Below are 20,525 nucleotides of genomic sequence, written 5' to 3' on the forward strand. Positions count from 1 at the left end.
GTTGGAGTGTGCAGAGGACAGGAGGGTACAGTGCCAGGATTGTGGGGTCTGGGTAGAGGAATGGAAGCCTGCCTTTCTATTCCCTCCTAATAGGGAAATGCAGGGAGGAAATCCCTGACCTTGGCTACACAGACGCTGTCTCTGTTTTCAGGACCTGTCACCTATGGCTCTGACCCTGCCGGTTTGAGCCCTTAAAAGGACTGATAGAAAGTGCTCTCCCTAAGCTGTCTAGCGCTGTGTATGGAACGCATACAGCTGTATCGGCGATAGGACAAAGGACGGAGCTGCGACAGTGATGTCTGACACCAAGGACGCAGAAGAGATAATGGCGTCCTGGAGGAAAATGTCCGGTTTTATAATGCAGGGACATGTGACATGGACATCCTATCACACATGCCGTTGCTTCTCTGGCTAAAAGTCCACTTAGCTGTGTGTGTGTCTGGGATTGGCTGACATGCTGGCCCGCCCCACTACACGCGCGCGCTTAGGGAAGGAAGACAAGGAAAAAAAAAAAAAAATGGCGATCGCCATTATACAAACAGCAGTGATCTGAAGGCGCTGTTCCCGCACACTATACACTGAAATTTCATAATAGTGTGAGTCACAGAGTGACTTACACTATTACAGCGGAAACCAAGCTAGGAATTAGCTGTTTTTTTGCTGCTAGAACCGTTCTCGAACATTTCTAGAACTATCGAGCTTTTGCAAAAAGCTCGAGTTCTAGTTCGATCTAGAACAGGCCCCAAAATCACTCGAGCCTAGAACTGGAGAACCTCGAACCGCGAACCGCGCTCAACTCTAGTCCAGTGCTGTTCTGCTCCTCTTCCCAGTGATGTCACTGCTCTCCAGATCACTTTTGTTTAGGCTATGGTCACACATTGTGTCTTTTTCACAAGTTTTATGCAAATTTAAAAGCTGATTTTTACAGTATCAGCAAAACCTATGAGATTATAGAAATCTCATGCACACTAAAATGGGAAGTGAAATGAAGTGAAATTGAAAACTGCTGCGTTTATGAAAAAAGCAGCATCGTAATCTTTCAGCATTTCTGCAACATTTATTCCCCATTAATAGCAATGAGAAAGTGCAAAAATGCAACAAGTGCGTTTTTGCTGTTTTTTTGCTGCTTTTGCGGTGAATGAAACTAACTTTATTTAAATCTGTGCTGTAAACAAATGACCCCCTGAAAAAGCAGTCAAAAAATGCAACCAAAAACGCATCAAAAATAGAGCTTTTTCGAAGCAGCTTTTCTACAACCAAGAAAGCAGGTTTTAGCTGTAAATAAAACTGTGTGAACATAGCCTAACAATGTAAGCCTCATTCTGACATTCCACACACTATGGCTATGTTCACACCTTGTATTTTTGCTATGTTTTTTTCTGAAACTGAAACCTGCTCTCTTAGCAGTAAAAAAGCTGCTTCCAAAAAGCAGGTTTTGCTACATTTTTTAACTGCGTTACGTATGTAATTTGTCTACAGTACATGTTTAAATAAAGTTTTAATCACCATAAAAGCAGCAAAAAAAGCAACAAAAATGCAACTGTTGCATTTTTGTACTTTCTCATTGCTTTCCAATGGTGAAAAAAAATACTGCAAAAACACTGAAAGAACTGACATGCTGCTTCTTTCAGTTTTCCATGTCAGTCAAGAAAAAAAAGCAATTGTGTGCATGAGATTTCTGGATATCATAGGCTTTGCTGGTACTGAAAAAAGCAACTCATAATAAAAAAAACACTGCAAAAAATGCAGTAAAAACGCAATGTGTGAACATAGCTTTAGCAAAACCTGCTCTCTTGGCAGTAAAGAAGCTGCTTACAAAAAGCAGGTTTTGCTGCCTTTTTGCTGCTTTTTTTATGCCGTGATGCAGATTATAAGTGTCATTTGGCTACAATAAATGTTTAATAAAGTTAGTTTCATTCCCCAAAACAGCAGCAAAAACTCATGGTTGCATTTTTGCATTCTTTGCTATCATGAAAACACGTGGCAAAAATGCTGAAAAAAAAGCAATCGTGTTCAATAGATTTACAAAATCTCATAGCTGTTGCTGGTACTACAAAAAGCAGCTTTTAATTAGCATAAAAAAGCAGCAAAAACCGCCAAGTGTGAACATAGCCTTACATTGTAAGAGGCACTTCCGGGTCACGCAAAGCGCAGTGTGACCCGGAGAGTCTGAAGAGTGGCGATGTCACTGAGAAAAGGAGCAGAGCGGAGCTGGATACCGGAGAAGGTGAGGGTAGAGGAGCATAGAAATACACACGACAGTACATGCACAAATAGAGTAAAACAATCTTCATGGAAGAGTTTCTTTAAGAAAGATCCTTCTCTAAAAGCCTCATTTTGGGTTAATTGTTTAAGACTCCAAATACAGATTTCATCATTGTAATTTCCTAATCCTCTACAGAAACGACATTAACTCCTTACGTATGAGACTACAGCATATAATCTTTTGTACAAGACGAAGCTTGGCAGAAAACTGTGAAAATGTGATGATGAACATCAAATAATAATAATAGTAAATATAAAACAATATATAATGATAACAAGAGCGTTACTGGTAGACACAAAAAATGATGCCAGTGTATTAACATATTTAGCATAATTTGGGAAGAGCTAACAAGGACACTGACGATACTGACAATGAGTCGAATCTTAGCATTACACCGCCCCAGAATAATTCTTTACTATTGATATATGCATATTTTGTACACTGACTTACCTTTTCCAGTTTGACAGGACTAGCAGTAGTCACTGATATGGGATACCTGGTGCATAGCCTCTTTCCTTCTAGCCGTTGCCCCATATAACTGTCATTCAATCCTACGAATGTGGCAGATTTTTCGACCACTGCATCTCGGAAACTTTTAAAGTCAGGACTTCTACAAAGAATTGGCGTGCTGGTCACCATGGGGTTGCATACTTCCACCTTCCACCACAGCTTTTCTTTCCCTAGATTGTAATGACGGTCCATCACATTCCAGCTGTGACTGTTGTAGGGGCCACAATGTGGATCCGGCACATAATGGCTGGTCATGGGGACATCACATCTGAAGGATCCATTTTTTTGTATTTGATTGCACACTCCAGCCCCTTGATTGTGAAGATGGGTTGTATCTCTGGCTGTGGCTGATGCCAGGGTCTTCCCTTGGGCAGTATTTTTGCTTTCCTTGGTGCCATTGCTCATTGCTGTGCAGATGTTTGAACATGACACTGTAGTCTGGGCAGAGCAGCCTGCCTCAGTCTTGAGTTTGTTACAGGCAGGCTGTGTGTCTTCTCTCACAGGAGAATTTGGCCTCCTAGCGTCACATGCCTTTCTGCTTGCAACTAAGAAAGTTTTCTGTGCCAAGCAGCACGCCTCCTGTGATCGCTCAGCACATTTGCTTGGTGACTTCAGCTGGATATAGAGGAAGGAAGTTTTCATCTGTTGCTGCTTTGCCATTTCCCCGGTGGGAACTTGTCAAGAGACAGTTGTATATCCTACCATGGAAAAGTACCGAACTTTTCCCGAGACCACCCTGAAATCCTCATCTTCTGAACACATACCTAAAGCAAGAAGGAATACATTTGTTATGCCAATATTCCCAATTATCTCAATAAGAGCAATTATAAATGTAACAAGCATTTTCCAATAAGTAAAAAAAATCTGTAAATGTAAGGGTATGTTCACAAGTTGCTTTTTTGCTGTGCTTTTTCCCCAATTTATTTTCATGAGCATTATACAAATAAAAAGGCGCTTTTTCAAGTATCAGGAAAAGCTATGAGACTCCAGAAATCTCATGAACACATAGACATAGACTTGTATGTGACCGTGTGACCATAGCCTCTGTCCCCTACCTGAAATGAGGCGTCATCAAGGGACAGACTCTGTGGCAGTGACTGGAGCCTCTGTCCCCTCCTTGTAACAAAATGTCATTGGAGCAGAATCTGTGGCAGTGACCGCAGCCTTTGCTCCCTTCCTGAAATGAAGCGTCATTAGGGGGCAGAGTCTGTGGCAGTTACTGCAGCCTCTGTCCCTTACCTGAGCCGAAGCGTCTTCAAGGAGCAAAGTCTGTGGCAGTGACAAAGCCTCTGCCCTTCCCTGAAATGAAGCATCATCAGGAGGCAGAGTCTGTGGCAGTGATCGTAGCCTCTGCTATTCCCTAAAATGAAGTGTCATCAGGAGGCAGAGTCTGTGTCAGTGACCGCAGCCTCTGTACCCTCCCTGAGACAAACTATCATCAGCAGGCGGACTCTATGGCAGTGAAAAAGCCTCTGTACCCTCCCTGAAATAAAGCATCATCAGGGGGCAGAGTCTGTGGCAGTGACCGCAGCCTCTGACCCCTCCTTGAAATGAAGCATCTTCAGTCGGCAGAGTCTGTAGCAGAGACCACAGCTTCTGCTCCCTCCCTGAAAGAATGCACTAACAGGGGGCAGAGTCTGTGGAAGTGACCATAGGCTTTGCCCCTCCCTAAAATGAATCGTGATCAGAGGCAGGCAGAGACTTTGGCATGAAACATAGTAACAAAAAGGAGACAGTTGCACACTGTAATGCTAAGATATATGGAACAATGAATATGGGAATATAGACATGCATTACTGCTGTGAAAAATATGTCAATATTGAGATACTTATCAATTTTCAGTTTGTACCTGTTCACATTAGAAAGGTAGGATGTGCCATCAGTCTTTTTCTGATTGAGCAATCCTGCTATTGAGTCTCAGACGATTTTAAATCTCCATTTGCAAGTTCATGTCCGCCCATAAATTGTAGTTGTTTTTTTTAACCCAAAGAGTGGCATTAGAGTAGGGAGGGACCCAACAAAAAGAGGTCACCTTGCCATTGGCTGTTGGGCTCACATAAAATCTAGCAAATTTTGTGTGCTATATGAATTTTTACATGTTTTTCACAGCAGTAATGCATGTTTATTTTCCCATATTCATTGTTCCACATATCTTAGCACTACAGAGTGCAACTGTCTCCTTTTTCTTACTATATTTCATGTTCAGTTTGCACCTGTTCACATTAGAAAGGTAGGATGTGCCATCAGTCTTTTTCTTAGATTACAGGGATATGCCTTCTGATTGCGTACTCCTGCTCTTCAAATTCAGGCAATTTTAATTCTGCATTTGCAGGTTCCTGTCCACCCTTAAATTGTAGGTTTTTTAACCCAAAGAGAGGTATTAGAGTAGGCAGGGTCCCAACAAAAAGAGGTCACCTTTCTGTTGGCTGTTGGGCTCCCATAAAATTGGCTACTTCTGTGTGCAAAGTATCTACATTTTTACATATTTTAATAGCAATAAGGCATGTCTATATTCCCATATTCATTGTTCCACGTATTTTAGCCCTACAGAGTGCAACTATATCCTCTGTTAGACTGTGGCAGAGACTACAGCCACTTTATCCTCCCTGAAATGAAGCATCATCAGGTAGTCGAGTCTGTGGCAGTGACCACAACCTCTGTACCCTCCCTGAAATGAAGCGTCATCAGGGGGCAGAGTCTGCGTCAGTGACTGCTCCTCTGTACCCACTCTGAGACAAAGCATCATCAGGGGCAGAGTCTGTGGAAGTGACCGCAGCCTCTGTCTCCTCCCTGAGAGGAAGCATCATAAGGGGGAAGAGTCTGTGGCAGTGACCACAGCTTCTGTATCCTTCTTGAAACTAAGTGTTATCAGGGGACAGAGTCTGTTGCAGTGACCACAGCCTCTGTACCCTCTCTGAGACAAAGCGTAATCAGTGAGCAGAGTCTATGGCAGTGACCACAGTCTTTGTACCCTCCCTGAGACAAAGTGTCATCAGGATGCAGAATCTGTGGCAAAGACCACAGCCTCTGTACCCTCCCTGAAATGAAGCATCATCAGTGACGCTCATTTCAGGTGCTAGGATGTGCATATCATCAGTATACATTCCACTTCTGTCCTCTTTGTTTCTTTCTATGTTTCAGGTACATCTAGATTTCTGTTTTATTACACATAGGATTGCCAACATTACATACAATTACACCAAAATTACACTGTTCTTTTGTTCCAAAAATGATTCATGTTATGTACTTAAGGGTAATTCCATGAGTTAAGGAACTGAACATCTCTGAACTTCCTTGTAAATAAAACCACAAGAGATATAAATACCACTTGTTTCTAAGATATCGAAGTCTACAACTTCTTTTTCTGTCATAAAGGTATTTCCCAGCCTGACCTTCTCATTGTTTTATTTTACAGAATTGTTAAATTGCACATAGTCCTATTAAACAATTGGGCCATTTGATGAAAGCTTTTACGCCAATGTGCATCTTGTGATTAACAATTTAATCTACCATAACACATTGTATATGGCTTTGTTTTCTAAGACTGAATGATCAACTGTATTTGGTCTGCTATTTTTTTTTAGAGGTAATGCACTCTGTGGACATAACCCAAGATGCCTTTTATTAGCAGAGCTCCATTAAAATGTTCATGTGTGTGCTGGTATGCAGGATTTTTTATATGCATTAATTTTGTATTATCAGTAGGCACTAGGTAATATAGTGACAGATAGTTAGTTGCTAGTGGCCGTAACCATGGATACCTAAGCTGCAATGTCCTGCACATGAGGTAAGAGATATGTGTGCCGCCCCGGCAGCGGATCGAACCGCTCGGATCCGGGGGTGGTGATTACTTGTGGCTCGAGGGTCTCCGGACCCGGGGGCTAGGGGCCACACTCAAATGGAAAAGGGAGTATTTACAGGGGATTTGGTATAGTTCGTGACGCTACCCGTGGTGTACGGTAATTGGGAGTACCGCCGCTGCCGTTGGAAGTACCCAGGGTGATGGAGTGGGTTAGCAAGATGACGTTACGCTCCACGGGTAGGGGTAGGCCCCGGGACTCTGGATCGTGATGTGGGGATGCAGTGCAGTGTTTAATCTGGTTCTCACTCAGCAATGAAGCAGACGCTGACAACAGGGTAAACCAAGTCTCTGACTGCTGTTGCCTCTCGAGGGGAGCTCATCCAGGTCCCGTCCCTTGCAGCACTGCCTGGTGGTCCGTAACCTGCCTCCTGGCACAAAAGTTTAGATTGTCCGTTGTGGCCCGGTAGCTTGGAGCTTTCCGGGCCCCGCTCCCCACTATGGCTAAGTGAAGGAGCCTGCTTTCAGGAACACACGCTTGGGATTTCAGTGGGCCGCTTGCTAGGAAAGCCCTATCCCCTTCGATGCGCTAGTGCCCCCGATCTCTGAGCTGGGTGGGAACAGTCCATAAAGGCCCTGTCCTCCGCAGGTTAATTGCCGGGTTGCCTGAAGCTTCTCCCCGACCTAGGGTCCGCGTACCCTGACGTGCCTTCGGTCCCAGACCGGTGATAGGACCAGTGCCGCCCCCATAAGTGATGTCCCTTGCGTGTGTTTGTCTCTGTTTTTCTGCACACCGGGTATTCTTGCAATGTGCTCTGACAATGTGCTCTCCTGCTGTTTTGTTACTTTTGATCAGAGGTGACCAGAGTGTGCATTGTCACTGCACAGTGGAGCAATGACTACCCAGCCCCTGAAATGGGCATCACTGGGATTCTCAGACGAAGCATCATCAAAAAAGTAAGTAGTAAAAAAAACAAGTAAGATAGTGTAGTGAGGGAAGGATAGGGAATTTTTAGTTAAAATATATTAGAAAATAGATTAGATTATATAATTTAATAGACAGACGTTTAGGATGAAAATTAATTTATGTTTCAGTCCACCCCTTTAACAAATAAAACTGTCAGGTACATGGGGACTGTGTATGAACTAATAATTTAAAATAATTTGTAGTCCCAAATTATTAAAGAGGTTGTCTGACCTCGGGTCCAGGACTGCAGTCATTCTCCGATGCCGACATCGGGAGTGGACGGCATGTGATCACTAGTACGCGATTTACATATTTCCGGCCACATTCTGACTAGACGTATCTGGCATCGCTCAATTCACTTGCTGTACGTCTAGTCGGTATGTGACCCCTTATTTGCAAATCACATACTTGTGGTCACGTGCCGGCACCAGAGAGTCCTCACAGCACGCTCTGCGCACATAGAGTGACTGCAGACTTGTACCATAAGATTGGATAACCCCTTTAATGGTAATGAGGTGCCCACATACTATGAGTGTTGAATTAGAGGTTGGCTAAATTTAGCTCAGGCTTAGTTCGTCTAGTTATCCATTGACACTCTTTTTAATATTTTTTTTACATTTAATACATATTTAAAGCAGATAGTCTCATTGTAACAAGATCAAATGACAATAACAAAACAATCAACAGAAAGTGCATCTAAGGACACTAGAAAGATAATTAACTGACATTGCTTCTGGCCAATGACATTGCCCTAATATGTTTCCTATTAAGCTGTACATACAAATTCTGCATCTCTCCTGGGACCAGTAAACTTCAAGCACTATGAAATTAACATGTATGAAGCAAGTTAAAAATAGTAATATGGCGCATTGACAAGTATAAGACATAATTTGTCAACCGCTGTATTGTGTCACTGAATTGTAGCAGTGGGACAGCCATACAAATTGGGACATCTGTATCAAGTCAAGAGGAAAGCTTATTATAAATGTTATAGTGCAATGAAATAAGTGGAGCATATTGTTATGCTATCACCTGATTGAGAATGGTTTTTAGCTTGCTACACTACCATATTTTATTACAATCTTTCAGGACAGGAAACATGAAAATAGGTGTGACGCCCTGGACTACTCAGGTCGTCACAGAGTTCAGCACGCTCTTTCTCTCGCGGGGCAGGACTCAACCCCCCATGGTTCTTGGAACCTAATCTGCAGTACTGCCTCCACCAGCATTCACAAATCCTAGTGACACCCTGCACCACACCTGCCAGGCACACCAGTGTGCTGCTTAAGCAGGAATAGGGCCGTCCACCTAGGAGTCAGGCAGGGAGGTGACAGAGTAGTGCAGTGCAGACCCTCGAGCTGTGAGGAGCTCGGAGGGAGCTGGGAGTTGGAGCTCCCAGAGGAGAGGAATCCTAGGTTGAAGACAGTGGTGTGGGACCTAAAGGAGTCGGACCCCCGGTCGTAGGGGATTGAGGCTAGGTGCCTGGGATTGGTCTTGGTGGACAGTCAGCAGCCTAGGCCTAATCACCGGTCTGGTACCGAAGGCACAGTAGGGTACACGGACCCTAGGTCGGGGAGAAGCTGCAGGCAACCCGGCAATTAACCTGTGGAGGACAGGACCTCTATGGACTGTTCCCACCAGCTGGAAGATCGGGGCACTAGCGCAACGAGGGGGATAGGGCTTTTCAAACAAGCGTCCCACTTAAATCCCAAGCGTGAGCTCCTGAGAGCAAGCTCCACTACTTAGCCAGATGCCAGGAGAGAGATGCCACAGACGAATAGGCAGTCCTGCAGGGGACGGAACCCGGACAAGCTCCGCTCAATAGGCAGCGGCAGTCAGAGACTTGGTTCACCATGTTGTCTGCGTCTGCTTATTTGCTGAGTGAGTACCAATTGATCCCTGCAACCAGTGAGCTTGCACCTTACCTGCACCCCGCACCACCATCCTGAGTCCCGAGGTCATCTCTTACCCTTGGAGGGCCACGTCACCTAGCTGCTCCCTTCCATCACTCCGGGTACTCCCAACGGCAGCGGCGGTATTCTCAGTTACCGTACACAATGGGTGGCATCACGAACTGTACATATCTCCCCTGTAAATACCCCCTTTCTTCATTTGGAGAGTAGCCCTTAGCCCCCGGGTCCGGAGAGCCTCGAGCCACGAGTAATCACCCCGGATCCGAGCGGTTCAACCGCTGCAGGGGCGGCACATAGGCATAGATCTATATATAGATACTGTATTTTTTGAATTATAAGACACACTTTTCCTCCCAAACATTTGGGAGGAAAATGAGGGATGCGTCTTATAATCCGAATGTAGCTTACCGGGGGTGGTGAATAGCAGGAGGCTATGCTGCAGGCTGCGAGCTCTGTGCTGCAGGCGGCAGACTGTGCTGTGGGCAGCAGGCTGTACTTCGGGCAGCGGGCTGTGCTGCAGGCTTACTGTGAGCTGTGCTGCTGGGTGCTGTGCAGTGCTCGATGAGGCAGGGGCTGCTGTTGGCGGTGCGGGCCTCAAATAATGGTGTCCGGAGTCGGCGCGTGCGCAGATGGAGCTGTCGGCTCAAGATCTCATCTGTGCAACTACAGCGGACTTTAGAAAAATGGCACTCGGAGGTGGCACGTGCACAGATAAGATCTTGGCTTGTCATTGAGCCAAGAGCTCCATCTATGAACGCTCCGCCTCCGTGCGCCGTTTCTTTGAGGCCCGCACCGCTGACAGCGTCTGAATGCTTCTCCTGCCTCACTGTGCCTGCAGCAAGCATCTGGGACACCCACTGCACCGCCCGCAACATTGCCCTACTCCACCACCACCTCTGCCTTCTGTGACCCCGCTCCACCACTGCCGCCACCCCCTCTGGTAAGAAACCACTGGATTATAAGACAAACCCCATATTTCTTTCCCTCTAAATTTGGGGGGCGTCTTATAATCCGGTACCTCTTATAAAATGAAAAGTACAGGAGATTGCCTGTCTGCTGTCTCTAACATTATGTCCTCCCTCTATCTAAAATTGAATCTGTCAAAAATAAACTCCTTGTATTTCACCCCCTTACTAACCTACCTAAACCCCATATTGTCATTTCCATGTGTGGTTCCACCATAATTCTGTATTAGTGTAGTCTGCACCAGGCTCAGACGTTCTCAGAATGGCAGCACAACCGTTGATCCGGGCTTTATACAGGCTGGGTCATGTGGTAGGCCTGCCAATACTTGTCATGGCTGTGATGGGTCCAGAAGTGGCCACTGCCAAAAACCTTGGGTGCGCCGCAGCCTTTCAACAAGTTTTATTCATCTGACGAACTCAAACAGTATCATGGACTTCCATTTAGAAGTCCGTATTCAGACTTTGGCACCAGAATCTAGGTGTCCAATACGATCCCTGAACTGAACAGTTTGGGTTCGCTCATCTCTAATTACTATAAATCCTTTCAGGATAGTACTAGAGAAATGTAAAATGTATGCACATAGCAGCTACTGTATATGTTGGCCTCATCAGTAATTGACAATGTTTTTGAACAAACAAACAACAGATAAACTAAATAGATCTGCAATACTCTGTCACACTGGAAGCTGTCATACAACAGGTCATTTTAATGTGCTTGCAACATATCTAGTTTTTGGCAAGAAGCGATATAAAGGAAGTATCCTCCTTCCTTCGTAATTTTCTACAAAAAACATCAATCCATCCTACTGACTCTGTCCTTCTGCAGCTATTAAATATATGAATGGTAGAAATGTGTTTGCTAAAAGAAAGCAGGAAGGGAAACAACTAGATGAAATATGGTAACTTGATATATAAACATTGTATCAGGAGATAATGCATGATCTACACAACAATAGCACTAAAAATAACATATTAGGAACCATTTTACCGTAATTAAAAACCGTGAAGAATATAAATGATTTTGTTTTCTCCTGTAGGGCACGAGTGTCAGATAAACAAAGACTGTCTCATTTTTTTGTGTTACAGTTTTTATAGGTCAATGTAAACTATACATTGAAAGAACTGTATTATCTTTATACTCAATCCGCTGTCATTTTGGCTATTGTTTTGTTTTAAACATATATTGTACTCATAGCAATTAAAAGATCTTTTCTAGTTGTAGCTTTTAATTAATTTATGGCCTATTAAGTAGGATCCTTAAAATGGCCATATACTGGTAAGTTCAAAGATATTTTTTATTTTGATCTGTGGGATGATCTCCACTTAAAGTATGTCACAAAAGTGAGAACACCCCTCACATTTTTGTAAATAGTTTATTGTATCTTTTCACGAGACAACATGAAGATATGACGCTGATACAATGTAAAGTAGTCACTTAGGGGTGTACTCACTTTTGTTGCCAGCGGTGTAGACATTAATAGCTGTGTGTTGAGTTATTTAGTGGGCACACCAAATTTACATTGTAATATAAGCTGTACACTGTCTACGTTATATTGTATCAATGTAAACAGGTCTCTTGTATGGCCATATAACTCCTCTCAGTCTGGGTCAATCTCAACTGTTAACTCTACATGTGCCCAACTAAGTGCATGTCATTTACCAAACACATAAAACATATTGAAAGCTATGCAATGCATTGCAGAACATCAAAAATTCCTTGGGGGGGGGAGGGGTGAGAAGGAGAGAAGGTATGGGAAGCACTTCTGCTTCCTTACAATACAGTTATTATTTTGTCACCTGACTTATACAAAGGATATAAAAATGCTCAAAAGACATAAAAAAGCTGTGCAATAAATGAGCAAAAGAAAATGGCAAAATGGTTACAATACAAAAAATGCAGGCATTTTCGGAAGCATCTTTCTTTTGAATAAATGGGCAGGTTCACCTTCCTGGAGAGGACACCATCTGTGCACATCTTAAGGCACACAAAGTGTTTTCGCTTAAAATTTGGAGTGAAAACTGAGCAGATACTCCAGAATTTTGAGTTTTTGTGGAGGATTTGAGTTACCGCTCAATTTCTGCTTCACAAACTCTTCAACGACCCACTGTGTATAATCACGCTGAGTTTTGTAAGGAGTGTTCTGGATTGAATCCTGTCCATCTTCACCATAAACAGCTTCAAACTGGAACAAGTAAATTTCGATGGGAAATCCAATTTTTGTTTATAAAAAAAAAATTATACTATGAAGAATATTTTTGTAACTTTTTCTACCTTTTTAATGTCACCCATTATCTGTACAAATCCCCTGAGAAACAAACTGAAATAATTTTGAGGGGTGAGATAAAAATAACAAAACTAAAATAATGTGGTTGCATAAGTTCGAACAAACTCTTATAATTGGAGATGTGGTTGTGTTCAGAATTAGCCAGTCACATTTTAACTCATGTGAAAGAGAAGGTGCGTCCAAACTTTTGGTCGGTACTGTATATCTACTAAAAAGTCAGTTACAGATGCAGTAAGGGCATAGGACTGTCATGGAGGAGTCTGAAAATCTATCTGAGAACATTGGTTATTGTAGTAACAGTGTCTTTAACCTTTGCTCAGCTAGCTCTAGCTCTCTCAGTAACAGAAAAACTTTATGTAGTTAAAAATATGAGACACCTCTTTTTCATTGAATTCAGGTTATTCATTCTGTCTCATTGTCACATATGTATACAATCTAGCACCTAAACCTTCAGTCTGACTTTACTTTTCATTTGTGAAAAAATGGGTTGTTTTAAAGAGTTTTCTGAATTTGCGTGAGGAACTGTAAGGCCACGTACATGCATTGAGTATTTGTTGAGTTTTTACCTCAGTATTTGTAGCCAAAACCAGGAGTGGAACAATCAAAGGAAAAGTATAATAGAAACACATCACCACCTCTGTATTTTTTACCCACTCCTGGTTTAGACTTACAAATACTGAGGTAAAAACTCACAAGATACTCAATGTGTGCACGAGGCCTAATAGGGTGCCACCATTGTAAGGCTACTTTCACACCTCCGGTTTTTCCTCTGCGGCACAATCCGGCACTTTGCAGGAAAATCGCAACCGGTTTTTTTTGCTGCCGGTTGCGATTTTCCTGCATAGACTTTAATTAGTGCTGCATTGTGCCGCATGGCCTTGCGTTCCGTCCGGTTTTTGCCGCATGCGGCAGATTTAGCCGATGCGGCGGCCGGATGGAACGTTGCCTGGCACGTTTTTTCGTGCGGCAAAAAAAAAACGCATCGCGCCGCATTCGGCCGATGCGGCGCATTTTTGAATGCATGCCTATGGCGGCCGGATGCGGCGCGATGCGGCAATAACCGCATCCGGCCGCCGCATGCGGTTTTTGCCACTGCGCATGCTCAGTAGCATGCCGCAAGCGGCAAAAACCGGACTGGCCGCAAAGGTAAAACTTATGCAAAGGATGCGGTGTTTTCACCGCATTCGTTGCATAGCTTGCACAACCGGATTGAGCCGCAGAGCTCAAGCCGGATGTGTGAAAGTAGCCTAACAAGTCAGTTCATGAAAGTTCTCCACTAACTCAGTCACAAAGTGGCAGACCACATAAAGTTACTAAGATTCCTTGCCAAGTCCTGAGGCGCAAAGTACTTAAAGGGGTTTTCCCAGGAACAAAGTACATTTTAAAGTTTTTTTTTTAATCAATAGATCTTGGCTATGTACTGTGTAATGGCCTTGTTTGACCATACAGGGACATGGTCTAAGCATACCACATCTCCTCAGGTGGGGAGGAAGTAAAACAGTATACAGAGATTACATCATGAATAATAAAGGAATTCAGCTCACCCACTCCAAAGGCCACATCTCACTAAGCAACATCGCTAGCAACATCGCTGCTGAGTCACAGTTTTTGTGACGCAACAGTGATCTTGCTAGCGATGACGCTGTGTGTGACATCCAGCAATGACCTGGCCCCTGCTGTGAGGTCGCCGGTCATTGCTGAATGTCCTGGGCCATTTTTTAGTTGTTGCTGTCCCGCTGTGAAGCACAGATCGCTGTGTGTGACAGCGAGACAGCAACAACTAAATGTGCAGGCAGCAAGAGCCGGCTTCTGCGGAGGCTGGTAACCAATGTAAACATCGGGTAACCAAGAAGCCCTGTCCTTGGTTACCCGATATTTACCTTTGTTACCAGCCTCAGCCGCTCTCACTGTCAGTGCCGGCTCCTGCTCTGTGCACATGTAGCTGCAGGACACATCGGGTTAATTAACCCGATGTGTGCTGTAGCTAGGAGAGCAAGGAGCCAGCGCTAAGCAGTGTGCGCTGCTCCCTGCTCTGTGCACATGTAGCTGCAGCACACATCGGGTAATTAACCCGATGTGTGCTGTAACTAGGAGAGCAGGGAGCCAGCGCTCAGTGTGCGCTGCTCCCTGCTCTCTGCACGTGTGGCTGGTCACTGGTTGCTGGTGAGCTCACCAGCAACTCGTGTAGCGACGCTCCAGCAATCCCTGCCAGGTCAGGTTGCTGGTGGGATCGCTGGAGCGTCGCAGTGTGACATCTCACCAGCAACCTCCTAGCAACTTACCAGCGATCCCTAATGTTGTTGGAATCGCTGGTAAGTTGCTTAGTGTGACTGGACCTTTACTGTGTATAGATTTTAAATGGGATGTCATAAAGCTCCAATATGTGTACTGTGTTCGAATACTTTTGTTCATTTAGGCCATGTGCCCACGCGACTAGGTACCTCCAGATACAGGTACGTCCTCAGGTTTCCCGCAGCAGCTCCCCGGAAACCGCAGCTATACATAGCTGCGGGATTCCAGCGAAATATCTGCGGTAAGCCTGCGGACATTCGTGCTACTTACCTGCGGAAGTCCCGGCCTGTATCTCCATAGTGGAGAGGCGGGATTTCTGCAGGTATTTCTGCAGGAATAATTGACATGCAGTTACATGCGGCTGTGGGACATCCGCAGCATGTTCCGCAGCCGCACATACCGCAGCATGGACACAGACACTCCCCATGTCCCATAGGATAACATGGGGAGTGTCTGTACTTGCTAAAACCTGCGGATTGATCTAGAAAATCCAGATAAATCCACAGGTTTTCCGCAGCACATAGCCTTAGTATATATCACAATAACAGTTAAATAGAATGTTGAAAATCTTCACAAAAGAGAAGAAAACAAAATGACAACTTGTTCATTTCTTATGTTACATAATATAATCAGGTCATGAACAGACTAGGTCATTAACCAGGTTATAAACAGACCATTAACCCCCTTTCCTAACCAGTCACATTTTTGGGTTTTATTGTACATATGCTTTTAATAGCACTACAATTTTTTTTTTCATTCATAATTTTTGCCTTTTATATTTCCAAGATTCATGGGACTTAATTTGTATGTCATACATTCATTTTCTTCTTTTTTTGCTGATATCAAAGGGAAAATGTAAAGAAAAATAAGAAAAAATGTCTTTTTCACAATTTTTTTGTTCAATATTTGCTATTTCTATTCTTTATTTATGTAATGTGTCCCCCACCTTTTCAGGTGTATACAGTATATGTGTGTATGCGTTTGTGTATGTGTGTGGAAGATGGGAGTGGGGAGTATTTTAAAATATCCTTACATTATATTTTCTCATGCTGATTTACCTTATAACTGGAACTGGTATATTAGCCCTAGGGACAGGGGAATTTCAACCTTCTGGCTGCATAGCAGAGCTGCCTAAGTATCCTAGAACCCAACGATCATATGACCACTGGGTCTGGAGAATGAGGCACGGAAAGTGGTTCCTAACTTATATAAACTAGTGCTGATTCTGAGATTAAGAATGTAAACATAATAGTAACATGTGTGAGGAGTTTGGCTGTTCTTTGTGGGGAGTCTGGCTGTGTGTGACAGCCAGCTTCTTTGCCCCCCCCAGAGGCTTGATCTTGCGCTAGCTGCTTACACTGTCTTGATGTTTTTGAAGGTCAGTGCAGAGATAAGAGTGGGCTGCCCAGATGTTTAAAGTTTATGGGTGGTCCAGAAGTAAAGTTTTTATTGAAATGCCTGTCTAAAGTCTGTAAACCCTGTATAGACATTTTATCTATAGAAGACAACTATTATACCAAATGTGAATTACAAAATACCACCCACAGAAGTTTAGAGGTCAAACTACAAACAGCAACTACATCCCATGAAACTATCGAAGTTATGATCCACAAATAGGCCATGAACTAATTAGGACACCATTATTAAAAGTAATTAGTGACACCTATTTCTCTCTCTGCAATTTAGGACAAGAAGGACCTGCCCTATATAATTGTTCTAGTTATAATTTATTATTCTTTTTCATGAAATTCCTACATGTCAAGTAGCACAGAAAAGGCTGATGATGAAATGGACAAGTCTCCAAAATCAGGTTAACATGATGGTATATATAGCGCTGCCTCATGGGCTAGATAATTCTAGAAATACAGTGTGCCACACTTATCAAAACTGTCAGAAAGAAGACATTAGCTATGTTGCTTACAGCAACCAATCAAAGCTTAACTTTATTTTTCTCTTTGCTCAGCTTTGGTAAAAGAAAACCTGTTATTGATATGTTACTTTAGGTGACAAACATATTTTTTGTTTTCCACAGTTTTCATGGATCTTCCCCAGTAAGCTCCTAATGTTAAGAATAATTTTATCTTATGTGATTCACTGATTCAAAAGTAAGGGTCTATTAAAACATAATCTGTATTGGGTATTCCTTAAAAAGAATGAGCGCAATAATATAAATATTATAGAAATGAATTAGAATAATAGAAATAGTAAGTGGTTTCCTCAACAAAAGACCACCTGGATTAATCTAGGTATAAAAAAAGGGGCATCAAAACCAATAGAATGTATTCCACAAAAGCCCTATCTCTATACAATTGACAACAAGAATATTTCTACAACACACCAAGCTACACTTACAGAAGTTCACCAGCAACTGGATATCTAAGCACAAGGACCGGGATAATGCTATTAACGGCATGGAAGACCAGGCTCCACCATCTTAAAAAGGGGCGGAGGCGACTTTGATAGGTCTACTGCAACATGTAACTCAAGCAGTAATCTACAGGCTAGAAGAAATAAACTCTTGCAAGCCCGATCACTAACAAGAGCACAGCTATCCAGTGATCAAGGGTGGAAGCCTGAAACAGGTTTGGATATGTTTTCCTGCTATAACATGGTTTTTAATGTACATCAATAAAAGTTGATTTTATTCATCAAGATCCGTAATTTCCTTTTTTCTTTTAATGCACAGCCTCTTGACGCCCAAGCCTGTGTGTGCAACTGAAAAGCAGCGTCGTGTGGAGTGTCTGAGTCTGCTGTGTAAACATCATCAGAAGTAGTCCTGACACTTGGCAAGTTTTGAGCCAGACACCATGTGACAGTGTTATCAGGCTTTGAAGACCCATGGTTGTTTGGCATTTCCCAGCCTAAAAATGGCAGCCCACATCAGCTCCAGAAGTGGCACATCCATTAGAGCCAACCTGGTGCTTTGCCCGGTTCTTCCCGATTGCCCTATTGCGGTGGCAATCAGAGTAATACTTTTGAGGTTCAAGTCAGCTGTGAATTGACAGCTGACATTAAGCCCAAGGGTTAGGAATGAATAGGTGTCTATCAGACACCCCCATTATTGGCCCGGCAAGTATAGAGTTTAGAAAAAACAGAGACACAAGAAAAAAAAAAGTTATTTTGAATAAAGGCTCCCCCACAAGCCCTTGTTCACATTTTTTTTTACTTCAAAATAAATCCTGGAAGTTCTGGCGTAATCCAAAGAGTAATGTCTCACAATACCCATTGATTCGTTTTGAGAACTTGCTTAGAACGAGGCAAAATAGGTCACTCCCAATTTCTCCCGATCGGTGACGTCACTGAATTACTGACATCATCGCTGGTGAGAAATTCCATACCTTTCCACTGATCGACACTGACGCATGGAGCGTCATTTTCAGAACACAGCTCAATAGTAATCGATGGATGTCATGGGACATTACTCCATTGGATTATGCAGAACTTCCAAGATTTCTTTTTAATTAATACATTGGTGAACGAGGGAGTGTTTATTCACCAACTGGATTAAGGTGGAACAATTAGGATTTTTTAAATTTCAATAAATTGGTGAAAGAGGACATGTAGGGGAGCGTTTATTTAGTTAAAAAAAAACCCTGTAAACTTTTTTATCTGTATAGTTACCAGGTTACATAAAACACGAGTAGGGACGTTTAGATCTATCATAATTGATATATATCACTAGACCCCATAATGAGCCATACACAAAAACAAGAGAAATGAGGGGTTTCTACTAGTGAGACCAATAATGGTCAAAAATAATACAAAATCAATCAGCCTCTTGAAATACAATGAGATTTTTATTAACAACAATTTATAAGAGGAGAAAGTACATTTTTATATTTTATATAAATACAGTGGACAACCAGGTGAAAGCGGGAAAATACCACGACCCAAACACGTCAGGTGGTGCACAGAGGGGAAAACAGATGTACACTCAATGGCTACAGGGGTATAGATAGCTGAGAATTATCCAGAGCAGTCAAGACTGAAAAACTCCCATGAGTTTGTTAGGGGTAATCTGACAAACAGAATACATTTTGTCAGAGATGGCAGAAATGTTCAGGGGTGATCACAATACAAATATATTAAGTTATAATCAATAGGGTATATGCAGAGCACCCCCAAACAAGACTAGTCAGATAGCCAATGTCAAGGCAAAAGTCTAATGGGAGGTGTGGATGGAACCAACTGAAGATAATGACAGGTACAGGAAGTTAAAGGGTTAACCCTGAAGAAGAGCAATAAAAAAGGCTGACTTAGTAGATAGTCAGACCATAAGTTGACACATTGATCCTGTCTTGACAACAAACAGAGTAAAAAAGTTACCAATCAGCATAGCAATAATACCATTACATTAATATCAAGCCATTTATGAGTGTCCATGCTCATACATTCATAAGAAGGACATAGAAGTTACTGAGCAGAGGACATGTAAGACTTACCCATCTATGCTAACAACCCGGCGTGGCGTGCTCCGACGCGCACGTTTCGTAACCTTCCTCGGGGAGCTGCGCAGCTCCCCTGTGCACCACCTGACGTGTTTGGGTTGTTTGGGGCTTTCATCTGGTTGTCCACTGTATTTATATAAAATATGAAAATGTACTTTCTCCTCTTATAAATTGTTGTTAATAAAAATCTCATTGTATTTCAAGAGGCTGATTGATTTTGTATTATTTTTGACCATTATTGGTCTCACTAGTAGAAACCCCTCATTTCTCTTGTTTTTGTGTATAGTTACCAGGTTAGTAAGGAGAGTGTCTGATAGACGCCTATTCATTACTAATCCCTGGGCTAATGTTTAAACATGGATGAGTCGCGCTGGAGAGAACAGCGTGACAGAGGTCTGTTGGGCAACCCTTTGAACAATCCCATTAACTGTACAGTATTTACTATTAGCAGTCTACAGTATTTCGTCAGGTATGACATTGCACACTTATTTTGCATAATAGGGTAATTCCCCGTTTTAATCATAGCATTTCTGTATGCAAGGTGTCGATACGTATTGAATTGATGATGCCCTACAACTTTGTATTTCACTTTTTTTCTGTATCTCGTTCCGTTTTTGAGATAAAAATTCTAACTCCGTTTTTTTCCACCAAGTGGCGCTATAGGTGGTTTCATTGCGTAGCACATGGCTACTTTACTATACCTAGACACCACTTCTATGCTATAGCTTATATATTCTATAGCTGCCGCCGTTCTTAAGTTAATGGTAGTGGACAGGATATGGGTGGACACACTGTATATAGGAACCAACAGATAAACCAGTCACTTTCAAAGTTAGTAACAGCAAAAAAAAAAGGACTTCAATTTGCCATATCACATTCCCTTTAAGAAGGCATATAAAAAGTCACATATTGCAGCCGCATACAAAGAGAAAACACCTCAAGGAGTGTAAATTGGTCAATAGAGATATGATTAAATACTAGCAACTAAATGCGTGGTCCCGATTAAGCTGAATACCAGTAATCAAATAAAGTGCATATTAAATGACAAAAGGTTTGTTCAAAACACTCACTAATAGTTGT

The 20,525-nt window shown here is 42.7% G+C and overlaps 1 protein-coding gene across 1 annotated transcript in view; it reads right to left on the reverse strand.

The window, feature by feature from the left end:
* Positions 1 to 20,525, reverse strand: part of PSD3 (pleckstrin and Sec7 domain containing 3) — a 926,316-nt gene that overhangs the window by 750,367 nt on the left and 155,424 nt on the right. Inside the window, exon 2 of the mRNA XM_075352479.1 lies at positions 2,717 to 3,540. Within this exon, the coding sequence (XP_075208594.1) occupies positions 2,717 to 3,436 (720 nt within the window). The 5' untranslated portion in view covers positions 3,437 to 3,540. The remainder of the gene's footprint in view (positions 1 to 2,716; positions 3,541 to 20,525) is intronic.

The sequence above is a fragment of the Anomaloglossus baeobatrachus genome, chromosome 1 (assembly GCF_048569485.1).
Source record: "Anomaloglossus baeobatrachus isolate aAnoBae1 chromosome 1, aAnoBae1.hap1, whole genome shotgun sequence".
In the NCBI taxonomy this organism is placed as follows: domain Eukaryota; kingdom Metazoa; phylum Chordata; class Amphibia; order Anura; family Aromobatidae; genus Anomaloglossus; species Anomaloglossus baeobatrachus.